The 26,816-nt window shown below is 32.8% G+C and overlaps 1 protein-coding gene across 1 annotated transcript; it reads right to left on the bottom strand.

The window, feature by feature from the left end:
• Positions 1–41: 41 nt before the first annotated feature.
• LOC135129153 (ATP-binding cassette subfamily G member 4-like) lies at positions 42–25,667 on the bottom strand. Its single transcript, XM_064056251.1, has 9 exons — positions 25,257–25,667; positions 10,709–10,826; positions 5,315–5,504; positions 4,876–5,260; positions 1,909–2,040; positions 1,502–1,858; positions 1,348–1,448; positions 1,142–1,297; positions 42–1,089 (listed from the first exon to the last, which is right to left on the bottom strand). The coding sequence occupies exons 1-9, from the start codon at positions 25,450–25,452 to the stop codon at positions 745–747; spliced, it is 1,980 nt and encodes a 659-aa protein (XP_063912321.1). The 5' UTR covers positions 25,453–25,667; the 3' UTR covers positions 42–744.
• Between the last annotated feature and the right edge of the window lie 1,149 nt (positions 25,668–26,816).

Raw genomic sequence — 26,816 nt, 5'->3', positions numbered from 1 at the left:
AATCCAATTGATACATTGTTATTTTAATAAAACAACATGTGTAACAATATTTGTATAATACGTACGTATTTTACATTTAACTTGACAACTAAAAAAAATAAATCTTGTCCATCTGCTCTGTAAAATTTGTACAAGTATTGGGGGAGAACATATTAAAGCTTTAATAAACAGCTTGTGTGTTAGTAACCCTATTCTATGGTAATAGTCGGCAAACTGATACTAAAATAATATCAGCAACGAATCGATTGCTAACGATATGGAATGTTGTTACTTCGACATCTTTGACACTAAACAAACAACTAAGACTAGTCCTCTTTAAATCAAGTAAACCCACTAAATACACATCTGTTTAATTAACATACAAATATATAAGGGCATTATCACATTTGATTATGAACACATTTTTAAATAATCTAAGTATAAATGTATACGTTCATTGCTTAAACGTACAAAACAACTGACTGCTAATAAATACATATAAAATTCACTCAACCTGTATGCCTCCTTAGCATATAAAAAAAACTTTACGTCGTTCAAATGAGCAAACAGACTAAGTCTAGGTACAGCACCGATTTTAGAAAAATGTTATTATAATTGTGCACGCGACTAAGGGTAGACACGATGTTTATTGCTCAGAATTTTCGTAACAAACTTTGAAAAGTTTGAGCAAACAGTAAGTTTTAATTTTAATACAACGTGTTTTGTTTTACAAAAACAATAACTCTTAAACCTAAGTGACTTAGTTCACGTTCGCTTTTTTATTTGTACGCTCAAGGCAAAATAGGCCGCAATTCTAATAAAGGCAATTAGGCCTAACATAAAAATCACAGCCGTCGAATACTGAGCATATTCCATGTCCATTTGATCCAGAAACTTCTCTGGATAGACGAAATGGCAATAATCGGCATTACATGGTAACTTTCCACGGTCGTACCCCAAAACGGATAAAACTAATCCCTCTAGGCCATATTTTAAGAATGATATGTGGAACAGCCACCGCATGTATGGATGGGAGTCGTTGAGTTGTACAAAAAACCCTGAGAATATTGTGAACGGTAGGAAACAAAACGGTCCAAAAATGACACCATTCTGAAAAACAACAGAAATATTTTTTGAATTAAATTCAAAAATCAAATGTTACCTTGATATCCATAATAGCCCCAATAAACAAACCAAAACTTTGGGCTACTAAGGATATTAATATGCACATGAAGAGGAAAGAAAATATTCGAAATGGTTCGACAGGTTGCATGGTAAGAAAGTAAGTAATCACCGCATACAGTAGTGTCGCTACCATCTATCAAACAAAAAAAATTATGACATTCTTACAACTGAACAAATACTCACTTGTATAGGTATATCCGCTAAAGTTATTGCTAAGTAGTACGATTTGAGTGAATACCATTTATTGAAATGTTCCCTAGTGATTATTGGCAATTCCGAAGGAACTGTAACAAACGACAGATTACAAACGAGAAACAATTACACAACTTCTACTTACACGTTGTTGTGACGCAGTTGAACGCCGTCAACATGAGAAACATGACAGTGAAGAACAAGAAATTGAAATTATTGAGAACATTCGAAGCGTCTTCTCCTATTCCGTAATACAAAGTTCCTATAAAAAACGCAATTCCCAAATGCGTCGTAATTCTTGAAAACGTCAAAGTTCGATCACGACTAATCAATAAAAAAGTTCGCTTAAGTAATACGTAAATTTGGTTGCAAAAAGAAGTTGGATATTGACTGCGGTAACAAAACCACGACCTTTTTTTCACGTCAATTCCGTTAGTCATTTTTTTAAAAAGTATAGGTGGGGCCTTTACGGGAGTTATACAGCCACTCTCCATTAACTTGTCTACAAAATCCAAGAAGTTAAAAAGGGGTATAACGTAACTTGGATCCCACCTATGTGTTCCATGGACTGGAACTGCAAGGAATTTGTTTGCTTATTTCGCCATTCATTGTTTAAGCCGTTCTCTGATTTTTTGGATAGCATTTCTGTATAGTCGCCATAGTCACCAGAGGCTACTTCCAATACTGAAACATATTTTCATTTTGTAGTTGTTTTTGGCTTTACCTGAAACAAAGCTACAAAATTTTGAAATTACAAATTTCATTATTTTTTAGATAACTCTGAAAATACCAATTGTAGGTTGTGAACTGTCATAAAATTTGCGCAAACTATGTAAACAAATCTAGGAAGTCGATTTTGACCTACTTCTAATTATCGTATCGATTTGAAACTTGGCAAGGGTTAACAGTTTATAATTATTATAATTTAATCCAATTAATGTCTCTTCCGGTCTATGAGATCCCAGGTGTGGGAAATGAAGTAAAATTTAGTATCAACTGCATACACATTTATAAAAAAATAACAAATAATAAAAAATATTAAATTAAGTTTTACAAATTTATCAAATGTGTGCAAAATTACGTCAGTCTAATATTTAATCAAAGCAGATCGAATCGAATGGATTCTAAATGACACGCACCTACCTAAAGCAGGTAAAACCCCGTCCCAGGGGCATACTTTTAAAAAAGGCATATATTTCTTGGGAAACAAAATGAAAAAAACAGTTATTAGAAATTGTCTCACTTTAAAACCAACCTTATTATTCTGCCGTCCAACCCCTCAAAATCAAGTGAATTAAATTTCAGTGGATACAAGAATAACGTTGTGAAAATATTTTTAGTAAGTTATCTGCTAATACGAAATTCCTTTTGCATTATTTGTATGTAATTTCGATCTTCAGGGTCGTGAACAGTCAGTTAATATTTTTACACATTTATGTTTGAAGACAATAAATAACTTTTTATTCAATTGTCAATCAATAACTTTTAATGTGTATGTTTTTTGCCAAAATAAATTATTTTTAAAGATGACTATTTATGTATATACTCCATGAAACCACTATTGTGGTATTTTCTCTTCTTCAAGGCCCCACGGTGGGGAGCCAGATTGTGGTATCCTTCCTTGTTCGAAGCCCCACGTTAGGGCGACAGTTTGTGGTAGCTCAGCGGTTTATTGATAATAAGCAAACAATACAAAGCAAAATATGGGTATGGGTTATCGAAGTGGTGGCAATTCTCGTCGGGGATGGTGGCGGCTCCTGGGACTCAGAGCGTCGTAGGGGATGACGGCGGCGATGTATGTAGCGCAGGGCACCTGGACACTGCGACCCTGGAGATGACGACGTCGGCGGTGCGGCACAGGAGACCTAGAGAATGCGACCCTGGAGATGACGACGTCGGCGATACGGCACAGGGGACCTAGAGAGTGCGACCCTGGAGATGACGACGTCGGCGATACGGCACAGGGGACCTAGAGAGTGCGACCCTGGAGATGACGACGTCGGCGATACGGCACAGGGGACCTAGAGAATGCGACCCTGGAGATGACGACGTCGGCGATGCGGCACAGGGGACCTAGACAGTGCGACCCTGGAGATGACGTCGTTGAAGCGGCGCAGGGGACCGTAAAACAGTGCAGCCCTGGTGAAGATCTCGAAGCGGCGCAGGGGACCGTAAAACAGTGCAGCCCTGGTGAAGATCTCGAAGCGGCGCAGGGGACCGTAAAACAGTGCAGCCCTGGTGATGATCTCGAAGCAGCGCAGGGGACCGTAAAACAGTGCAGCCCTGGTGATGATCTCGAAGCAGCGCAGGGGACCGTAACACAGTGCAGCCCTGGTAATAATATCGAAGCGGCGCAGGGGACCGTAACACAGTGCAGCCCTGGTGATCACCAGAAGGGGACCGAGACAGTGCAGCCCTTAAGGTGGAGATGGTGGAGTTCCATCTGTACGGTGCTCACCAGAAGGGGACCGAGACAGTGCAGCCCTTAAGGTGGAGATGGTGGCGTTCCATCTGCCTGAAAAGCGTCCGAGTTGCCCTTTTATAGGCAGGGTTGAGATGCGTGGGAGTACCTGCACAATGAAGTAGCTTCAGGTGGGGTGCGTTCCAGTGGGGGTGAGCTTGGTGGGGTTGATACTGGCGCTGCCGAGGACAGCGCCCTCGAAAGGGTACTAGCGGAGCGCTTTGAAAGCTCCGCTACACTATGCATATTCCTACAGTACTTCCACAACTACGTAACACACTTTTACAACATTCAAGCCAAATCCGTAACCGATGAAAGAGATTTCATTTTCATTACGCTAGAGTAGACTTTAAGCCATAACTAAAAAGATTGTAACGATGGTTTTTCTCAATTGGGAAAAAAGTTAAACCGTTTTTTCCAGTTTCTCCGACGCAGATGCTTGACCTAAATTTGTAACTATATTTACTTTTAAAATTAATAACAAAACAAACTTTCTTGTTCTTAACTGGATTATTTAATCGGCTCAAATGTTATCCGTGTGCGAAATTATCATATTAGTGCATAATCATAATTCACGATGTAAACAAAGAAATACGTCATAATCCCACTACTGCGCGATCTTATTGAACAAAAAGAGTAACAACCTTGTCCTCAAAGACAAAGACCTTTGTCATAAACAGAATCAGCTGCTACTAATATGTTAAACAAATATACATAAAAATAGAGGAACCAGGAAACAACACAATTATATATTTTAAGGTGCTTAACCGCTAGATGACATGATAAGGTGACGTTATCTTCAAGTACATATTTAAATGAAACATTTTATGTTATTAATTGTCTGTTTCTACTTTAAAAGTCTGGAATTTGAACTGTAACGCTTCAAAATAAATTGATATTTGTAACAAATGCTTCTAAGAACATTTAGTGCGTTTTGTCATTTATTACATTTTCAAAATCAAACGCATTTTCGTTGTTTTAAAAATAGATAATTGCATTATTAAACACGATGAATAATCGCTATATAATAATTAGGCAGATAACAAAATTATACTCACAGTAATCCGCTGGATTGTGATAAGGTGGACACTTGAGACTACTTTGTTCTAGATACGGTAAAAGCCCTTTAACAGCTCCCTGATAAATACAGTAACCATTCGACACCGCGTAAAGATGATCAAACATTTCGAAAATCATAGCACTGGGTTGATGAATGGTACAAATGACAGTCCTTCCAGTTGACGCAATTTGTTTTAGAAGCATCACGCACTGCTTCGACGTAAGGCTGTCAAGCCCACTCGTGGGTTCATCGAAAAACATAACTTGCGGATTTTTTAACAGTTCTAAAGCTATTGATAGACGCTTCTTTTGTCCACCAGACAAAGAAAACGTCTTCACTTTCCGGTTTTGCCATAAATTAATAGATTCCAATATTTCTTTAATCTAAAAATCAATGAAGTATACTGCGATCCGGGTGTCGTAAGTCGAAGTAATTACCCTAGTTTGCTTTTCTTTGTGAGTATATTTTGCACTAAGTTTAAGGTTCGCCGCCACGGTCATGGCCTCGTGAACAGTTAACAAGGGTTGGAGATTGTCATTTTGCATGATATAACAGGATCGTTTTCTAAAGGTGCTCTCATCCCGATCTTCTCCGTTTACGAGGAGCTTCCCAGTAACACCTGAAGTCCTGAAACGTTTATAATTTATTAGTAAACAGCGTATTTGTTGACCATTATAATTTTTAAACGTACGATACCGGTTTGTGGAATAAGACAAGTACCAACAAGGATACAATAAAATCAAAAACTACAAGAAAGAATTCCACCAGATCAAAGTCAGTATCGAAAATAAATACATGCCGACTTAATTAGGTTTCACAAGTGGTAGAATACGCAAAAGCAAGTTTCTCAGTTTCGCCTGGTTTTTGGTGACTTAATTAGGAAGAAAATGTCTGCAGTCACCGAACCGATTAATTTGAAATTATAACAGTGTATTTTAAGATACCGCGCAAGTGATAAAAACTAACACAGATTTGTCTAATCATATAAATAAATCTGAAATTATTATTTTACGGTTTGTTATCTCAAAGATTACGTAACTTCTTAAAAATTTTGGTCAGACACCACCATTATTTGTTACTACTTGTCCTTCCAATTTTTTTTTTAATAAGTATATTAAAATAAGCTACAAAAAATACGAAATAAATGAAACTTCAATATCAGTAAATTAGCTAAATGAACAGAAGTAAAGTAATACCTGTCCGATACAGTTTACTAGACCAGACAATATGTTGAAATGACGTCATGGAGTGTTTGTAGTGGATAAATATGATAAGTTAGTTTTAGTATTTAATTATCTTTACGATAATCTTAATATCTCAAATTTCACGTCATCGGTGCATACTTGGAATTTTTAATAGCTACACGCATTATTAAAACTAGAAAAAATAATAATACACCACAAACAGCACCTTTATTTGTCAAGATAATAAACAACAACGTATCACATCTACAAATTAAACTACTTATATCCATTACTGAGGTTCTATGAAATATTATTTCCTTTTTTTATTTTTTAATGAATGTTTCATCAAAGTCGGGTCAATGACTGAGCCACAGTAATTTCTAAAGTACAAACTTCATAGTACTTAAATGAGATAACCAATCGTACTTAATATCTTTGTTTAGAGAGTTTCATATTCAATTCGTCCGCTGCTGTAAAAAATAAAATATTTTTTTTCTAAATGTTAAAATACAACCTCTAAAATAAAGGAAATCGAATCATATGGTTCTACTTAAAAAACGAAAAACATGAAACAACGTTAACACCACATGTACTATATTTAGTGGAAATTAAAACTTCTAATTGGTCCTATTGAAATGTTTTTATGTTTAGTCATTAACTTTGTACGTTAAGATAATGCTAATTTACAACGTTGGGTATATTATTGCCACGACGTTTAAACAATACAAGAGGTTTCATTCTGCGTAGAATCTGGGAAAGAGATGTTTTCCTCCTGTAGATACTCCGTGATATAAATATCGACCAACAAATTGTTCCATCACCGAAAAGTTTGTATATGTTTATTTTTACTGGGTTTCACTTAGTTCTCCGATCAGATTCCGACAACTTTATGAATTAAATGCTGTGATAAGGGGCGACACAAAATGTTATTGAAAAATGTTCATCATTTCAATTTTATTTTAAATTTATTGATTTCAACTAACACGAGTGGCTGTGATTTAGAATTCATCTCCCGCTATTTTTGGTTTATTCAAACGTGCGACTCTCTCTGTGAAGAAACTGAGATCTGAAATCAAATAAATCCTTCATCGTTATTAAGTTGGCCACATAATTGTCCCTGAAAGCTTTCTTAAAATAATCCGTTTTAATTAATGCCAATAACTAATACAATAATTGCCTCGAATCTGTTATTTAAAATTTTTGCCAAAATTCAATTTCTGGGACATTTGGTCTGTGCGTTGTTCCGCGTAGAGGGAGAGAATAAGAATACACTCAACGTGCATATATGCGAATAATTTCTTTTGGCAAACTTTGTTATACCTTTGATACTATATAAATTAATGTTGTCAATATTAAGCATTCTTTAAATAGCAGATTATGTAACATTAATTTCTTTATTTGCAAAGATATTAAAAAAGACTAATAGTAATAATAATAAGTAATATTTATACAAAAAATAAGACGTAAATATTTGTAATTCCTAAAAATTAATACCAGGAAGTATTGTATTAGACAAGCTGTTTCCTTAATTTAATTGTAATTAGTCTGACAATAAAATAGACATTAAAAAATAAAGTGAGAACTGAAGTATAAAAAAATCACAGGTCTCCCAGATCAGATAAATGAATAACAAATATTTCATTTTCGTATAGTAACTGGAGATAATTTTAAATACTTCTATTTTCATAAAATTTGTTATGTGTAATCAAGATAAAAACATACTTTAAGGAGTTATTCAGGTTAAAATAGTTAGCTAAAACCTTGAAAATTTACAGTCGAGTGTTATAATCTCGAACGGAGTGGGCAAACCCCATTATGATGGAACGTAAACGAAACAAAAAGAGACCACCAAGAGGTCTACGAAACGAAAACCATGTGTTTATGTACCGTCGGTGCTAGTGTACGGAAAACAACGGTTACTCTGCGTTCGGTGCACGTGTACTCAGCCTGCCCGAGATCAATATAGTCACTCGCTGTCGAGTGCTAGTGTACCGGGAAGACTGCATTATGCAAACAGAAGTTGTAAAACAATCAAAGACTCGGTTTATACGGTTGAATGTTCAGCTTGAGAAAGATCAACAATCAATCATCATTAATCAATTGAATAAATTTCGAAGATGCAGCTGGTGGTCTTGATAATTATTTGTTTCCCTAATAAAAGAAAATAAATTTGTTGATAAGGATGTTGTGGAAATTGTTGATGCACTGGTGTAATCTCGAAACTTATCATGACTCATGCCGATCGATTGGTTGCACAATTAAAGAAATTCATAGAAAGTTGTGATTTCTGCATTTTTATAATTAAAAGTTATAAATTGAACACATCTAAATTGCAGCTACAATTAATCCGTAAAAGGATGGGCTGGTTGACGATTTTTTAAGGATTGTGGATTTTTTTGTTATAAATTATAGCAGCGTCATACTTAACAGTTTTAATTTTAGTATCAAGAAAGTTTGCGACCCGTACTAGGTACATATAAAAAATTAAGTGATAGTATTTTTTTAAATATTTACGCCTACTGCGGAAAAACTAATGTGTGCCTTGTCCTTTAAACCTTGAACTCAATACTGTTTGAAATAAGAACGTTTAGAAAACACTGGAATCGACATCGACAAAATTCGAATATCAAAAAAATAATAAGCAGTAAGGCTGTGGACTTCACGCCATCGTATAAATAAATATCCAAACATTATGGATCTAACAGTGCTATTTTTATTTCACCAAACTCCAATAATTTGAAATTTTCAGCAAGCGAGATTTCCCGAGCGTAAACTAGGTAAAGGACTGCAACGGAATCATTTTGAAGAAGAATTTTATAACTTGTAAAATACAATCTGTCTGTCGTCTGTCTGTGGTCTGCCTATCTGTCGTCCATCGACGGTTTTAAAATAGGCAGATAAAGTTTGAAACTGCGGAACTGATTATTTTGGTATTTTAGATATCTGTACTTCAAGATTATCATCAAACTGAAGGAATGTCTCTTGAAATTTATTGACTTTATAGTACAACAGACTTCGCTAAAATTTAATTTTAGGTACATTTCAAAAAACTAATCAAAGAAAAATATTTATGATTTATTTTTTATGTAGTCAATCTACTGACACATGTTTCATACAAAAATTAATGAATGAATCCATTATTTTACCGATTACGCGATTTGTCATTTGGCATCAATAATTAGGTACAGTCGACAATTTATCTTTACGGATCGTGAAAAAAGGAATCACTCATTTGTGTTTATTAAATTCGGCGCGTACTTTTTAATGATTTTGAGGTTTGTTGACCTACTAGCGAATGAACATACCCTGTAGTCGTAAACACCACAGTAATATGCATATTACGAGTGAGTTCGCATAAAATGTTTTCCCATGAGAAAAGAACTAAATGTAACACAGTTCCTGGAAAAACACATTTAATTTTTTAATTTTGAGAACACTTCTCCTGGTAAACCTTGAATTAGGACAAAATAGAAATGAGTGTGACTATGAGTTTGGTGCATAAATATTATACATAAAACCAACGTGTCTATTTGTTGAAATCACATTTTGAAGTACTTCCTTCTGGTCTTGGTGAAAATTAAATTTAGTGGCATTTTAAAGGTCATACCTAAAATATGACGAGGAAAAACTTTTATTATTCGTTCGGATTTTATTGCAATGGTTGAACTATAAATCTGTTATGAACACAAACAAAATGACATTTTATGCAACATAATATACTTTTTTTGTTACTCAACTAAAGGTTACTTTGGTACAAATATTGACTTGACGATAACTATTTTAGCAATTTATTGTCAGTCAAAATACGTCACTTTTTGCTCAACGATGTCAGATTATATTCAAATAGCGTTACCCCAACATAGTTAGTTTGTTATCTAACATATGTACAACACAAACACAGCAAATTTCAAAACTGGTAACCCTACAAATGATTAAGTTTTGCGTCCTTTACTGATAATTAACTTGATACAAATTATTATCTATCCATTGTTAGTTGATCAACTATCCGCAAAGTGATACCTGTCATCTAGTATATTATAACTAATGCCCATTTTAAAAAATCAACATATATTAAAAATAACTGATGTCGTACCTATCAATTTCGTGTTTCTCGGAATAGAAAAAATACAAAACTACAATACAGCATTGTGAATAAAAAGTACAACGCCACCATGACACTAAAAAAATTGCCACTAACAAACCAATCAACTTAATTCAATCGCTGCAATGATGTTAACAATAAATCATAATCTTAACAATGCTTGAATGCATTTCAATTTAGTCTTTACATAATCTGACCTCGAACCAAGTCGTTACTTTCCCCACAAATTTCGATAAAAACTTTTGCCAAAACGGTAACTATATCCTTCAGTGAAGGTTTTGCACTCCGATCTTGATCGTTTGATGCAAACAACCACCGCGACCAATACCCTATTATCTTGTTTAATCAGAAGTGTTTGTTTTTTTAAATGGAGATATCAATACGCAGTTAATGGGAATGTCGATTTTCAGGTTAACCGTTTCCACAATAAATGAGAATTATTATTATGCTAATCATGTTTACAAGTAATCAGGCTAAGTGATAATTAATGCAGAAATTGTATGTAATTGAGTAATCCTTTAATAAAACGTACTATTTCAACTTACGTGTATCCTGCTAATATATTCATGAGGGTTGATTTTCCAGCACCGGAAGGACCCATTATTGCTGTTAGTTCGCCGGCACAAAATTCGCCGTTCACTTTGCGTAATAGGTCTCTTGGTCCTGCAAAAATACTTCGGTTAAAGATACAGTCCTCAGAAAGTATTAAAAACGGATTTTTGCAGTGAATGAAATGATATAAAGATCACTCATTTTTAAATGTATTTTTATGGTTTCTCGTATATGGTTAACACTAAACCTCTATGTGCAAGTAATTTATTAATATTCTGATATTAGTAACTTCATTTAGATAATAATTATGCTCAATACGCATATGTTTAACATATCAGATTCAAGGACTTAAATCTTGGCTTATTTTTTACTTCTCATCTTTGGAAATAGACAACATATGTATTTACAAATTATACTACATACTATCATAGTAGAATTTTTATTATTTCAATGGCTGCATATAAAATATTCTCTCTAATCTCATTCTAGATTGCCCAACGCTGTCAAAGGACTGCGTTTTAGAAGGCAAAGGTGTAGATAACAGGTGGATTTATCTGAGGAAAATAAAAACTTTTAGTTACTTTGAAGTTCTAGCGTAGTGTAGCGTAAAACATTTGTTTACTAGACTATAGATAATAGAAAATAAGGGCCGTTAGTTTGAACACTATAACACACCATGTTGAAGAACGAAAACCAATAAGTGCCATTTTTAAAGCCAACTTACAAAAAAATTTACTTTAGTGGGCAGTGTGAGAAATGAATCGTGTAATAAACGTCGTTATCACGGTTCGATATTAATCCAAATTCAATAAGTATTGGACCGATTAACACTTTAAGCAATTACATTTTGTGGTTACAACCGCTGCTCTGAAATTAAATTCTAGACGAAAATGGTTTTTTAAGTTTACTGCTAATTATTTTGCAATAAATGCGCAATTAAAACCCAAACTGTATTAAAAAGGTGTTCAATGTTAACTCATTCGCAATTTCGTATGCAAGACCGACCCACAATATACCTATTCATTTTTAACATCAAAGTTTCGTATACACTAGAAGCTTAAAATGAAGAAAATAAAAATTAAAATTATAATAAGTATATGTTCAAGAGTTTCATTACGAACAAGGATGCATCTTCAGTTTTGGATTATTGATGAAACGCGAAACTTGTGGACTTTTTGTGTCAATAATTTCGGAGGCCTGCACGGTCGGAATCAATACATGATCGTTTTCCGTGTTGGAACCGTATAAATTGAGTTTTTGGGCCAAAAAAAGTTGTTGTAAAAAATACAGCAACTAATCAAGTAAATTAATTTAAAAGTAATAAAACAGAAAAAAGACCCTATTTTGAACCTAGAACGGTGGTTTCGTGCTTCCATGAATTAGTAATTTAAAACCACTTCAAACGTAATTAAAAATTTAAGTTACTATAAACGCTATTACTATTGTTAGCAACAATGTTGTCTGATATAATCATGTTATCTATATAAATGAGGTGAAACGTTTTAAACTATCATTTTTCCATCATTTTTTTTATGTTCGATTACGATAAGGATTTTTTTGAATTTGTAGCGCTAGTTCTTTTGTACCAAAAAATATATTCTTAATTTTCAAGTTACCCAAGTTTGATAAAGTGGAATGACACGTTTAGATGAAATTATTTTCTACCATTCGCATGAACCAGGATGAAATATCTACACTGCATTACATTATTTAACTCTTAACAAATTTGTGCAGAAATTTCAGGAAATCTAATAAAACTATCACAGAACAATAGCAAAATAGATTTATTGGTTTATAAAGTTTGTTCACACAATTCTTTTCGAGCATTGCGTAAATATTTGTTTTGAACGCACCTGGTAGTAAATTCAATTTATTTTGGATATTATTGTGTAAAGAGAGTGGGTATCTGTTTCAAACAACAAACATGTAATTAGGCAGTGTTTGTTGAAACTCTTTGATAAAAAATAAAATAAGTATGATTAAAAATTACGTTACAAAAACGTTAAGACATTATCAGTGAATAAGAAAGCTATTAAAATTCACTCACTAAACTACACTTATTAGATGTACTTATTTTGGTATTTTTCCACGTTTTTCCTTCCTTGATGATTACAATTATGTAGTTACAACTCTCGGTTGCAGTCGACAAAGCTGATTAACCTAAAATCTATACACTAAGCTGACCATACGCCACCTCATGATGATAATAGAACCATGTTAACTGTATTTAAATTTTGTCATTAGTACCACTAACTCCAAGCCAATTCCACGTAAACCCATAAGTAATAACTACAGTCTGAACTTAATTAAGTTCATACGTGGAAATTAAATATGCGTAAAAAAGATGTAAATATTTACCACTAACAATTAGTCATCCACCTGATTGTACACACGTGTTTAATTAATCATATAAGGTAGTTATCCATAACTACTTTGGTGAAGAACTTCGTTCGGCATCAACGTGCATTCTTAAACATTGCGTACATTAGCCTTTAAATTAACGTCAACATTTTCAAAATCTTCACTCAATATAGTACAATAATTTAAAGCATAAATTTTTCTGTGGTTAGAACAATAATATTTTATAAATTTGTTATTACTTTTAACATTATAATAATCAGTTTACGAGTTTGCTGTAGTTCTTAAAAATTATTATTATTTACAAAAAAAATATAGGCAACCTTTAGTCCCCTTCCCTTTTTGGTTATTTATCCAAATTCAGAGTGGGAATTAAAAAAATACTTTTGCTACGCTGCAGTTTTGAGAAAATTGAATTTTTTGACATATACAGGTAAAATTCGTCCGAAATCAAAAAATATGCAAAAATATGTAAAAATATGCAAAATAATCAGCTCGTGCCGATCTTAACAAATGTAGCTGTCACATTAAAAATAATCGTTATGCAAATTGCATATATCTCGCACTCAGTTTTTTTTTAATATAACGCGATTTAAATTCATAGTTTAGGTCTTGCTTGAATTTCAAATGATTTTCGCTGACACATGTTAACTAATAACTTCATATATGCCGCAAATACCGCGGTCTTATTATACAGCATGAAATAAAAAAATGGAGTTTTGGGCCCAGACAATTCTTAGGCTAGACACTTCTTTAAAAGCTAAAAACATACCATATTTACCTCATTAAAGTAGGTTAAGGTTAACGTAGCGGGGGGTTAGGGAATGTGGAAACGTCTTGTTAAAAATAAAACTTCAAATTAAAACATCACATTCAGCGCGATTAGAAAACGTTTTTAAAACGTAAATAAACTTGAAAAAATAACGGTAACATGTTTAAATTATCGATTAATTTTTTGAAGTAATCTACTTTAAAATATATATATATATATATATTTTTAAGGATATTAGAAGCATTTTAACATACTTCACACAGAAACGTATACAAATATTGAAGCAAGTGTCACATTCTTGCCATTTTTATAATAAAATTTAAGAATACAACAGCATGAAATCTTTTTAGAACTTAAAACGTATAAATATTGGAGAAGTTAGCTCGAGTATAGTACACAATTCTCGTACATGATATGAACAAAAAAATGTTGGTTCATCCTGACTGGTCAATAATTATTTCGTTTCAACTTTTATAATTTATTACTTCATGCTCACACACCCATTTAATTACTACCACCACGAACTAATCGAAAGAAAATAGTGTTATTTATTTGTTGTATACTAAATCTAGTTGCCACCGTCTACAAGAGTAAAATTTCATTTACTCTCCAGAAAGCTAAAAAAGGAAATTTGGTCGGCCACACAAATTAATTTTGCACTTTAAAAGATCACATTTTATGAAAATTTTGTTTATAATACTGAAATATTTTTAATTAAATTTATTTTAATCCTGACACATCTTCCTACTGCCTTCAGATGTTGCTTCATCAGTTACGATGTAATCTGAAATATAATCTACTCCGTGTGGAAAAAATATAAATTTAAAACAATGTTATGTATTCCAAATCTAGTCCTAAAGCAGTTGAAGGCATTTACATCCCATTTAAAACTTTTAAATCAATTCAGAGCGGACTCGACAGACAATAAATCAGAAATAGATTAAAATTGCAAACACTGTATTGACTTGACAAACAACACAATATATTCAAATCTCAAGATCTGATGTTGATTCTTAGCTTCGAATATTACAAACTCTGACCCGCAATATATTAACTTGGACGTCTCATCCATAAAGAAGGGCTGAACTCTAAAAAATTGCTTACACTCTGCAGGAATATATAATGTTCTGTAATATCTACCGTATGGCGTTAAAACGGCTACAAATTGCCCCGTAAACGGTAAATGGAAATGTCAACGACGATCATGGAAATGAAACATTAGAATTGCTCCTACTTGAAACATCACAAAAAGGACAACCTTACAAGTCCTTGCACCTGTTCGATAATATCTATCGATAAACACCTGTTTGTGGCTACGATAAAAGTTCAGCAAATTTATACATGGAAATAATACTAACGAACAAAGTTAGTAGTAACACCAGAAAAATGATAAATTACTGATGAACATCGATCACAAGCCGCAGGTAAACAAAGTATGGAGTGAGGTATCCAAACTTCGCGCTGTCTCCTGCATTTTTTATTATTTTAAAGCAGACGATCAATGCCAGGTTTTGATCATTCCAATTATTCTCTGCCGGCAACACTTGAACTTAATTTGACCCCACTTTATTAATTAAAGTGACGGTCTTTCATTTAATTGAACCGCTTAGCGAAAAAATCTTATGAATTTTGACACATGCTCGAGTTTCGGTATCCGTTATTACAAGGATCATTTCACATAGATGATATTTACTTTATACGAGAGATAAGAGGGGATTATCTCTGGCGTAATATCAGCTTATGGCAATAAATTACAAGCGTTAGATCAAAAAGTGCTAATTCAATTGGAAAATTAATCCATTTTCTCGCTGAGTAAACCGCTGAATGATCAGACAAAATTTCAATTATAGTGAGTACGTATTTTTATAGAACAGTTTATTATATTTATATTATTTTTGTAATCAATCATAACGTGTCAGAATAATTTTACACTGTATTATTAAAAGTTTCTGATGACGCTCTTTCTTGAAAATCTTTCTACTATTCGAATCAGAACTAAACTAAACATTGTTAAAATCTAGATCAGTAATATTAATTCATCAGTACTTTTTTTAAGTGAATGTTGAACGTAAAAATTCTGTTTATATTTCTGATACTTTTTCAGTACATTTCAGTGTTGTTGTAGTTGTGTGTTATTAAAACTGTGATAATTGATTTTAATTGGTTAAAGTTTAATCACAGTTTGACATGGTTAATGAATAAATCTTGTAAATAAGATGTAGGAAGACAAATAATCTCACTAAAGAAAAGACAACGGTTCAAATATGTGTTCATTTTTCAAGAAATTTTTTTGTCTTTTTAAAAATCTAGTCTTATCAGAAGGTCTCGATTACACAATGTGCCATAATTACGACATATACCTGTTTGATTAAAACATAATGGTAGCTCCACATTACTGATAAGGGGAGCTTTCACTGGAAATATCATAAAATAAGTAGTTAGCAGTTTCATTTGAAAAAATTTGAATTTTGTTCCATCTCGTAAATAATATATATACTTCGTTGAACCTAGTAAGAAAATTTCTGAAAAAAAAATCAGCCCCCTGAACCCCACAGACGTGCTTTGTTTTTTTAGAAAAATCTGAACTTCATTACAATGGTTATCTGAGAACGAGTTCTTTTAGAGTAGGCTTCGAAAATAACTAGATTTGGCTTTACTTATAAGAGACTGAACAGATGTATTGTCAAAAACGGCAGCTCTCACAAAGTTGGCATCGTCAGGACGTTTAAGTATTGTATAAATTATTTCGCCTGGATGCCTACTTTCTCCCTTTTTCTATTCCCTCGGTGATGGGACTAAAAGTGCTTTCTCTCTTTTTTTCAAAATAGAATAAATATTTACAGATCGATTTTTAGACTTAATTTTACAAATAATCTCGTAATTACTCGTATATGCAGCTGACTGCATCTCAATTTTTGTATTCTTCTTTATTTAAAGATAGAATGAGGAGTCTTTTACCAAGCAGTTGCGACTTGTCATTTTCTGTTAAAAATATTGTAATATAAAGAGAAATGTAGCGAAGTATTTCAGTTATCTTTTCTGAATACATAGATCAAATTCGAATCTATTGTTGTTCGTAATCAGTAGTGTGTCCAAAAACGGTAGTTCCCCATTGTTCTATTTTCTTGTGTGAATTTATTACTATCAACTTGATTACTTACTTATTGAAAATGAATATTTTGTTGTGTATAATACTGAGAAAACGTCGAAGCACTGAAGCTTTAACAGCAAAACCTTTTCAAATCGGTTCGTGAAAAAATTAATAAATTGAGTTAGTAATTTAGAATCATTGCCAGTTGGAATCAGAAATGGTCTGTTTCGTGCAAAAATCTGTCAACTGAATATCTTCCTTGATTATGAGTACCGCTGTTTCAAGCCAATTAAAATCAACAGTTTTAAAGACTAATTAACGTATGTGGTAAGTACAATTGAGAAAAAAGAAATACATATATGAAATTAATATCTATTACCGTAGTTTTGTAAGATGTTTGTTGACTCGATTATAAATTGTAGTAACCATAACCAAATAATTTTTATTAAATCCGATTACTTCACAATTTTGAAATAAATTATATGCGACAAAAGGCAATCAATTTTAAATCTTCCATCTTTGTTAAAGGGTTTTTGGAAACGGATAAGGATCATCAGCAAACAAACACTCGACCTTTCTTAATAATGCTTTTCGTCCAAGATAACTTTATCATCCCTAACTCTCTTGGCAAAAAATAATGTTTGCTTTAAAACTTGCAAAGAGTTAATGACTTTATTGTTGTCGTATTTTTTGTGGACTGCTGGTTATAATTATCCTGTTTACAAGGTTTCCTTACAATTAACGTCTCTATTTCAATAATGATGAGTTTTATTAGATCTCAGTCTACGAAAGTCGCGACGATGTCAAATTGGGTATTTGCTGTAATCACTACTGCGATAATTTTCATAACAAGAAAATAAAATCGGTGTTTTACTTGTTTTCTCGTTTGAAGCGAACACTTGTCATTAGTTTACCTTACATATAACGATATATTTAACAATTTAGTTTTTGTAAGGCAATAAATTTTAAGCTCGCCTGACATAGGATCATGAGCGCGGTATACCTGCATACCACGTAATAAACGTGCACCAAAATTGTTAACAATAATACGAATACCGGAAACGCCATATCATATCAGCAAAATCAGAACCAAACAAATTTTCAAAGTTTTAAAAACACGTTCGTTTACAAACTGACAAAGTGTGGCATGTCTTTTTTGAAAATCGTGACCCACACGACTCCACCATTTGAGTAATATATAATTTAGAAACATGCCATTTGGCATGCACTTCTTATATTTTACTTGCCTATTCAAGAATAAGTCAATTTACACGGTATGGGTGTTGATTTACAATGCACGAACAGTTGATAAGCGGCGTGAGTTAAATTATCTAACACTGCGTTTTACTTGTAATGCAAAAAAAATTACAAAGTTTGTGCTATAAATAGTAATAGGAGTTATTTTTATTCATATTTAATTAACGCAACGCAAACAAATTTTGACATTATGTTATCAATTTAAAAAAAAAAACGATCAATGTAAACCTACTGTATTATTCCGTTAAGTATTTCTTTCTTAATAAAAGTTAACGTTTTTGTTGAATTGTTTGCTCTTTCACTTCGTCATATATTACATAACTTTGGAGTGGTACAATTTAGCACTACAGTTTATGATCGATAAGCATCCTCACTGCTGCAATTTTATGAAGATGAGTCATATGATATACATACACCACAAATATAGTTATCAAAATATATTGCAATAAAAATAAATTATCTTCCTAAACTCATTATTACTGGGTGTTGCACTTTTTATGTCACGTACGATATTTATTTTGATTTTTGATATAGGTAAACGCTAGAGATTAACTATAACTATAACGTAAAATTATATAATACATTAAATTTTACGTTCCCTTTATTGCCTTCTTTCCATTTTAACGTGTCTAAATTACTGAAAACAGATTATAGTAGTCTGAGAATGAGGATTCGTATTATTCATAAAGGTATGTATTTGTGACATTTAATACTTCATTTTTTAGTAACTTTACACATAATAGCGGATGAAAAATACAATTGGTACTTAATCCTAATATATAATCTCACAAACACACTTTGATTAATTTCGTAAACCAAAAGTTGTTATTTTTTACGGATATAATATATATAATACTTTGGGACCTTGTAGGTCATAGTAGTCGGTTAATGATTTCTGAGAAAATGATCTAGGTAAACAATAGATTTATTTATCAGTGTTGCGTAAGTATTAATCAGACATTCTATTGAGTGTTTTTATTTAGTTAAAAACAAATTTACTGTCTATTGTTGTCTAGCAAAAAAGTGAAAATTATCTGACCAGATTCCAGATTTTTCCGTAAAATGACGAAAGGTAGTCTTGAATTGTGGTAAAAATATTTCATTTATAGGAGAATATTTTAACGTTTCATAGATACAATACTTTGCAAGTTTATTTTTTAGTTGTAGTATTAAGGTAAATGGAAACTTATACATTTTGTGCTTAAATTTGGAAAGTAACAGTTAAATTAATATCAATTTGTTCTCATTTTGAATATCAACCCCAATAGTTTTTAGTGGATCCAGTTATTAGTTCAATAACAATCATTTTTCGAATAAATAAAGAATAAAACTTTATGCATACCTAAATTTTATACAAAGATCGAGATTCCGCTGTATTGCGAGGCGAGTATTTAAATATGAAATACCGTAGATATGTTATTTGTCTAAAGACGAAAAACACTATTTTCACGATTTACTGTAATTGGAAAACTAAGAAAAGTAGAAAATGTTTAAGTTTTCCATTTAAAAAAAATTGGTCGAAAGTAGTTTTGACAGAACTTCCCTCGATCCTGAAGTACAATGAAGCAAATCCAGCATTTTCGAGTTGAGTTTTTTCTTTACACAATTTTGTGATGACCTCATCAACATTTTTGCAAGGACACATATATCAACTTGGATAGGTACAGTGTAATACTAAAAATAACAGTGTTGTATTCCCAACATTTTCCGGGAAAACGGGGTCAATAAAATAAATTAACTCATTCATGAACAAGCAAATCTAAAAAATATGAATGCAGTGATAAATAACAAGTATAGACTATTAGACTCATCATACTTTGCACATTTAAGATAGGATTTGTTCAGCAACATTTGTAGGTGACGTCATCAATTTTTTAGGGGGAATGAGCAAATCCTTTTTTTTCAAAATTTACCATGCTTATGATAAATTTAAAATATCTCAGATTTCAAAGCATTCGGTTTTGTGGTTCCTGATTAAATCAATAAAATAAATTCACGCATTCATTAATTTTTTTATATATGCAAATCCAAAAAATATGAATGGAATGATAAATCACAAGTACAGACTCATCATATTTTCTACAATTTAGGTAGGATTTATTCGGCGGGATGAGTAAATATATTTTGATAAAAAAATGTTCATGCTGAACATAACTTTAAAACATCTGCAAGATTTCAAAGCATTCGGTTTTCCAGATTCAAAATTAAATTGCAAAATGTTGTTTTACAATTTTGATTGTTTTCCAAAAATCTGGACGTTTCGGGTAAAAACTCAATACGGAGTCATAAATTAGGACTATGTTATTTCATGCAATTTAAAACCCATTTACCTATGTGCAATTTTGAAGTGACGTCATCACATTATTTGTAGGGATGACCAGACACATTTTGGATAGCGTTTTACCATCTACATAATATTCCCAATATAAATACAAAATTTGACAACAATCCACCCAGTACTTTTGGAGATTATCTATCTATTAAAAATCCGGGACGGCAGACAGACAGACGGACAGGCAGACGGAAACGGGAGACCGATTTCTTCGTACTGTAGGGGTCATGAATGGTGGAGAAAACGTAAAAGTAAAGAGTCGCCTGACGGACTCGACTACCATGCAAGTAAAAAGGCGAAAATTTTATAATTAAGGGAAGAATTTAAATAACGCTTTGACTTTTTCAGAGGAGTGAGGCATTTGGGATTTTTACCCTTTGGTGTTTAATAAACTGTTCGTATGATTTTGGCGCCTTCAGTTCATTTCAAAATTAAATAGTAAAATGTTGTTACATAATTTTGATGTTTTTTTCCAGAAATCGGGATGTCTAAATTCATAAACCACAAGTATAGGAATACGTTAGCTCATAAATTGGAACAATATTTACTATGCATAACATTGAAAGGACTTCATCACATTGTTGATGAGGATGATTAGACAAAAATTTGGTTAGCGTTTTGTCACCAGGATTTCTCAAATCTCTTTTCGGACGACCTTGTTTGAAAATTAAGAAGTGTGTTAGTTTTTTAACTGGTCCAGAATTGTGCAAGTGGCAACTGCTGAAATCGTTCTTTCTGTACCTGCTAGATTTTCTTGGAGATAACAGAGCTCTTCTTAAAATCCAGGTATATCTTCTTCAATTTCTTTGACATCAATAATAAATGGATTACGAACCCAACAATGTGCGCAACAATGATACCTTAAATACCTAACAAAGAAGCTTGTTCTGAATTCTCCAAAAAAGGCTTAGATCCGGAAAAGAAGCAATTCACTATCACTGCAATTTATCTTTCCAAAAATCAAATTTCATTTGAACGCAGAAATCTTTGCTCTGATGTCAACCAATTCGTACCCTTCATTTCTGTATTCAACTCATTTAAATGCCCGAGTATGCCACTTGAGTAAGATAAATGTGCCAATCAACTGTGATCCATACATTTTTCAGCTAGATTGTATCCCCTATCTTTTAAAAATAATTCAATTTCACTCAACTCAATAACGCGTCTTCAGCTTTTGGTGTGCTGATCCCATTTCTTCGCATTAGTTGTGAAAAATGCCCGAATTCAACGATCGATCTTTTATAAAATTTACTACAGCGTCTACAGAATTTAATTGTGGCTGCAATCGTTGGGAAGCCAAGTTTTCTCTGTGTAAAAAATAGTGGACAGTAATGACCTCAGGATTTTTCTATTAAATTCTCCCAAGAAGCCCTCAATAACTACCCCGTCTGTGCTTTTAGCCAAACATTTCTTCCAATTGAGATCGTGTTTTTTCATAAACTCGTCTAGCCTGTAAAAGGTCTTCTTCTCTTGTTGTTTCCTGAGGCAAACAAAATAGAATATTTTCAGAAGAATCATCCTCTCTTTGGTATCGAACATAAAAACCATCAGTTGAGGAACACTCGTGATGTCCGTTGTCTTTTTAAGTTGACCTGAGATGTTTTCGGACTTAAGGTCAGTTCAAAACGGTGTTTTATTCTGTTGTCAGAACGTGGAATTGTTTTCGGAGTCAGCAAACATCAAGAAAACATTAAATTAGCCAGTCTCCGGATGGTCTCTATTACAATACTTCCTTAGCTTACGCTCGGGAAGTAAAAAATAGTACATCATACGCCAAGGTAGTGAAACATTATAGACCAAAGTGACCGAACGTAGATTATAGCCCGAAACGCGAAGTGTCGAGAGTTATTGTAAAGCATGTAGCACACTACAAAACACAGATTTCAAATTTCTATTTATTAAAAGTAACAACATCACTGGCATTTCAAAAATCTGATAATTATCAATTTTCGTTTGTCAAGTATTACACAACTTCAATTTTTTTTCTAGACCTTGGTTTATAATGATCAACTTCATGCCTCTGAACAAGTCTATAATTGTATGTTTCTAGGCTACTAGTGAAAAAAATAGTACCACTGAATGACTAAAAAAGTTATCGCATCAAGTGTCTATTTTGTCTCTTTTTGAAGCCTTTTTCTCCTTTAAAACCTATTTTCAAATCCCCTTTTATATGTTAAGAAATAGTGATTGATGATCAGAATTAGGCACAGCCGAACTGATGGGGAATCAATCAGACAAATATTAAAAACGACGGCGAGACGTCAGGCGATAAAATTGGCTGCCTGACTGTGCAGCCTCAACCTCAGTGGCGTTTAATGCAATTCAGGGCTTATCTGATGAAAATCATCACGAAGATTGTGATGCTGAACAGTCATTTTTAATTTTTAAAGCATTTTAGCATCAAGGAGAACTCGTATATCTAACTGAGGAAACCTAGAAAAAGTAGTAATTGTTATTAAGAATTCCCGAAATTGTAGGCCACGACTGCAATAGATAATATATACTACCATCGCTAACAAAAATTTCATTGAACCACAAAATTTCTTTCATTGTTTTCTCAATAAATTTATTAGTACCTACTGTTGTTCGCGGTTGCTCACGTTGTTTGGAAGGTTTTGTAAAATTAACCTTCTAAGGTTTTAACGTGATGAATATCAATTTAACTACAGAGAATTTGTTTTTGTATATTTAAGACAACTATTATGTTATGTCTTATGGATAATTAAAAAATGGACTTTGAATAATAGGGAATAAACTACAACAATTACCTAAGCTTATGATAAAAGAAAAGAGTATGCACAGATGAATACTAATGTTAGAAAAATTCTAATAACTGTTAACATACCTAGAATGTAAAGAGTGCACCCTCTACATCCGTGGTGTGTTCAAGATTTTATCGGTTTCTGTCCATTTTAATCCATTAATCCAAAAATTAATTAAAAAACAAATAAATTTGGTTGATCACGTTTGTATGTCATAGTTACATTTTGATGTTTATTCAAAAAAATGTTGTGAACAGAATTAGGAAATGATGGATTTAGGCGACGTATTGCCCGAAAATATTAAAAATGCAGTCAGTCAACCATTAAACAGTTTGAATAAAACCGGTAAAGTTACTTACATTTATTGTTTTTCACATTCACTGCTTTTCAATTCCTTGCCAAATGTTGACAATTGACATTTCGGTAAGGTAATATATTACCCTACCGATTTTACATACAGGATACAGTTATGGCTTTCCTACCAGCCAACTTTTATAAAAGTAAACAGGCATTTAACAGCCAGAAACCGCTAAAACTATTTTTTCAGACTAGTCTTTGCCACAGGGACTTCCCAGATATAATCATAAAGGAGCTTTTAACAGGATCCTTTTGACCTATTGATTTTCAAAAAGTTACTTACAAAAAATACTAGAAAACGGTCCTAGTCGAATGGGAATTTAAAACATAAAAAATAACGTAGTTCAAAAATGAATGAAATCATATCATTTGGAAAGTTTGTGTCTCCTATGGCATTTGCCTAAATAAGTTTGCATGAGGGATGGTGTAAAGTGAAGACAAGGCTATATTCATCTAACTGTGTCAATATAGGTATTTGTGATTGGTTAAACCAATTTAGAATGGGAATACAAAAAGTGAACAATTCTTAAAAAAAAATGCACTTTTATTTAAATCACATATATAGAAAGAAACAAAGAAAACTGTTTCAACTATTTATCATATTAGAGACACAATCAGTTGTTTACATAAATATTCCACATAAGTTGCTTCAAAAACCGTAAGAATCATTTCGATCATGTTTGAACAGAATTAGTGTCTTTTCGGCAAGAGTAAATTTTTGGTTATAAATGTTCCCAAAGCAGCCGTAATTGAGCGTTTTAGGGCACGCATGGCACAGTGTACGGAAGGAAAAAAACTCAGTCGAACAATATAAATAAATCTAAAACGATACGTAATAAACTACTTAAAGAATTTATAAAAAATTTAGGAAAAACTGTTGTGGACAGAGTTTGAAAAAACTTATAGCTATAACTTGTTGGTTAGTTGCTATATCGGGTTTGGTACTTATTAATGTAATATTTGTATAACACAATTGATACAATTGATGATTGCTCCTAACTTCACACATACTTATTTTTATTTTAAAAATTTGTTTCCCACCTTTTTCAACAGATTCGCTTTTAATTCGAAACTAAAAAATATAAATCCTACAACTCCTAGAAACGTTTATTCTCAGTTGTCATTTTACATTTTGGATGGTTGTAAGAAACATCCAAGTTGTTAGATAAGATTACATAAAATATTTTTTTACGACGTCGCTATCGTAACTTTCCCCAACTTATTTGGATCAAATCCAAGTCCAAATTTACAAGGTTAACACATAAAAAAGCACCCCGTTGTAGTACTACAACTAGTCAAATCTTGAAAAACTTAAACCCTTTTCATTTAAGTAACTAAGTACGTAATCAAATTGATCACAATTCCTAATTTTCCATTTAAATAAAGGGGTGAATTTTAAAACTACTATAAACCTCTCCATTGATCCGCGCATTCTGCTGAAAAAATTAATGAAACTATTACATGCAACGGGGCGCCAAAAAATGTTTTGACACACAAAGGCCTTTGTGCACTGAAAACAGGATTCAAACACCACGAAGACGACACTATAAATGCAGATGACAGGTTTATCCACCACCTGATTTTATTTTAATCTAAAATCATAATTACTTACTTCTTTTGAAGAAGCCCTCCTTGATAGTATACGTGACATCCCTAAAGCCCACGTGCACTAATTCGTTGTTATCTTGACTGAACTTAGACAAAGGCCCGTTCTCAGGAATAGGCAGTAGCTCCAGTTGAAGCGAGTCCGGTCGTTTCAAGAATTTCTGCTGCAGCGACGACGGCGTGGTCGTAGCCCTCGACTCCATAGCAGCACATCCAGAGCTCTCGGCTCTGCGGTGGCAACTGCGCGACGATTTTCACCACTATCACGCTATCGCCCCACTCTCTTCTTTTGTTCTCTTTGTTATCAACATTCGGACGTCTGCCCGGTGTCTTCTGGATGAGTAAGCGCGAGGGTTTAGGCGTAAATTGGATCTTCGGTGATGTCGATTTAGTTACACCGGTCGACTCGACTAGGCTACGTTATCTGATTATCTACCTATTTTACGCCGACTCAGGAAAACAAGCCATTGTCTTATCAGTAATATACGATAAAGTTTATTAATTTGATCATTCATTGTCGGGTATTAACAATTTCGGAAAACTCGGCTTATCTGGATAATGATAGGTGCAACCACACGAGTGTACAGGTGTGGTGAAAATCCGGGAAACCACATCCTAAATTTTGGCGACAAGGTAGCAGAGAAAAGTGAGCTGTTTTGTATAGATGATGGATGTTCGAACTTTGTGTCTTATCAGTCTGCTAAAAGTTTCATTACTACTGAGAACATGTGTAAGGTTAGATATTGTTACGAATGATTAATATGACTATTTGGGACAATTCAAACAAATCGACTTTGTAAAGTAGGACGCTCCTTATTACTTTGGGATGTTCTTAAACTTATAACTGAGGCAACAGTTTAATAAAATGATTAAATTAGGACTCTCAAGACCGCGCTGAGGAAAACGTGTATCTTTTTACATTTGTTCAACTTTTAAATCCAAGATATATTTTTTTACGTCTCGAGTGTAAGGTAGAGCAGTATTGTACTAAGGTCCATTTGGAGAATAACTAATTTCATGTTTTCTCCACACTTCATAGCTTGTCGAAAATGAAAAAGTAGGTTGACCTTTCTGTTGTTGACAATTTTATTACATAAGTATAATAATAATAATCATTTCCGAAATTACTGGATTAATCAATACGAAATTTTATACGTATGTATTTTAAGAAAATCGTGGAAGTGATAATTGATGAAACACTAACCAAAATTTGCCTACGTAAATTCGCTTTATAATGTAAAAATTTTGCACACTTTTTAATATTTTCGTAAACATGGTTAAATCACTAATCAGAATTCATCTGTTCATCCATTTGATGATGTCATCTCAAAATTTTGTTAATTGTATGTGGCTTGAAATTTGTGTGATATGGCCTTTATTTGTGATTTAATAAGTATCCATATTTTTTCCTATTAATTATAAGGTTCATGAAAAGGTTTTTTTTTAACTTTAACAAATACTAACATTTATTGAGTACAGACAACTCTTAAAAATTGTGTATTTATTCCCTTCAGAAAATCAATGGCGTCATCATAAAATGTCGTCAAATACAACTTTGTTATAAAAG

This window comes from Zophobas morio, unplaced genomic scaffold, assembly GCF_036711695.1.
Source record: "Zophobas morio isolate AGI-343-1 ecotype UQ-CSIRO unplaced genomic scaffold, CSIRO_AGI_Zmor_V1 ptg000002l, whole genome shotgun sequence".
In the NCBI taxonomy this organism is placed as follows: Eukaryota; Metazoa; Arthropoda; class Insecta; order Coleoptera; family Tenebrionidae; genus Zophobas; species Zophobas morio.
This window is presented reverse-complemented; position numbering and strand designations above follow the sequence as displayed.

Bases quoted from the DNA above. Each gene is read 5' to 3' on its own strand.
- LOC135129153 (XM_064056251.1), bottom strand. From the start codon at position 25,452: ATGGAGTCGAGGGCTACGACCACGCCGTCGTCGCTGCAGCAGAAATTC. The intron at 10,827-25,256 runs GTAAGTAATTAT...GTATTTTTGCAG, and splicing joins GGAGGGCTTCTTCAAAAGAA to GACCAAGAGACCTATTACGC. The intron at 1,449-1,501 runs GTAAGTAGAAGT...CGTTTGTTACAG, and splicing joins CAACTGCGTCACAACAACGT to TTCCTTCGGAATTGCCAATA.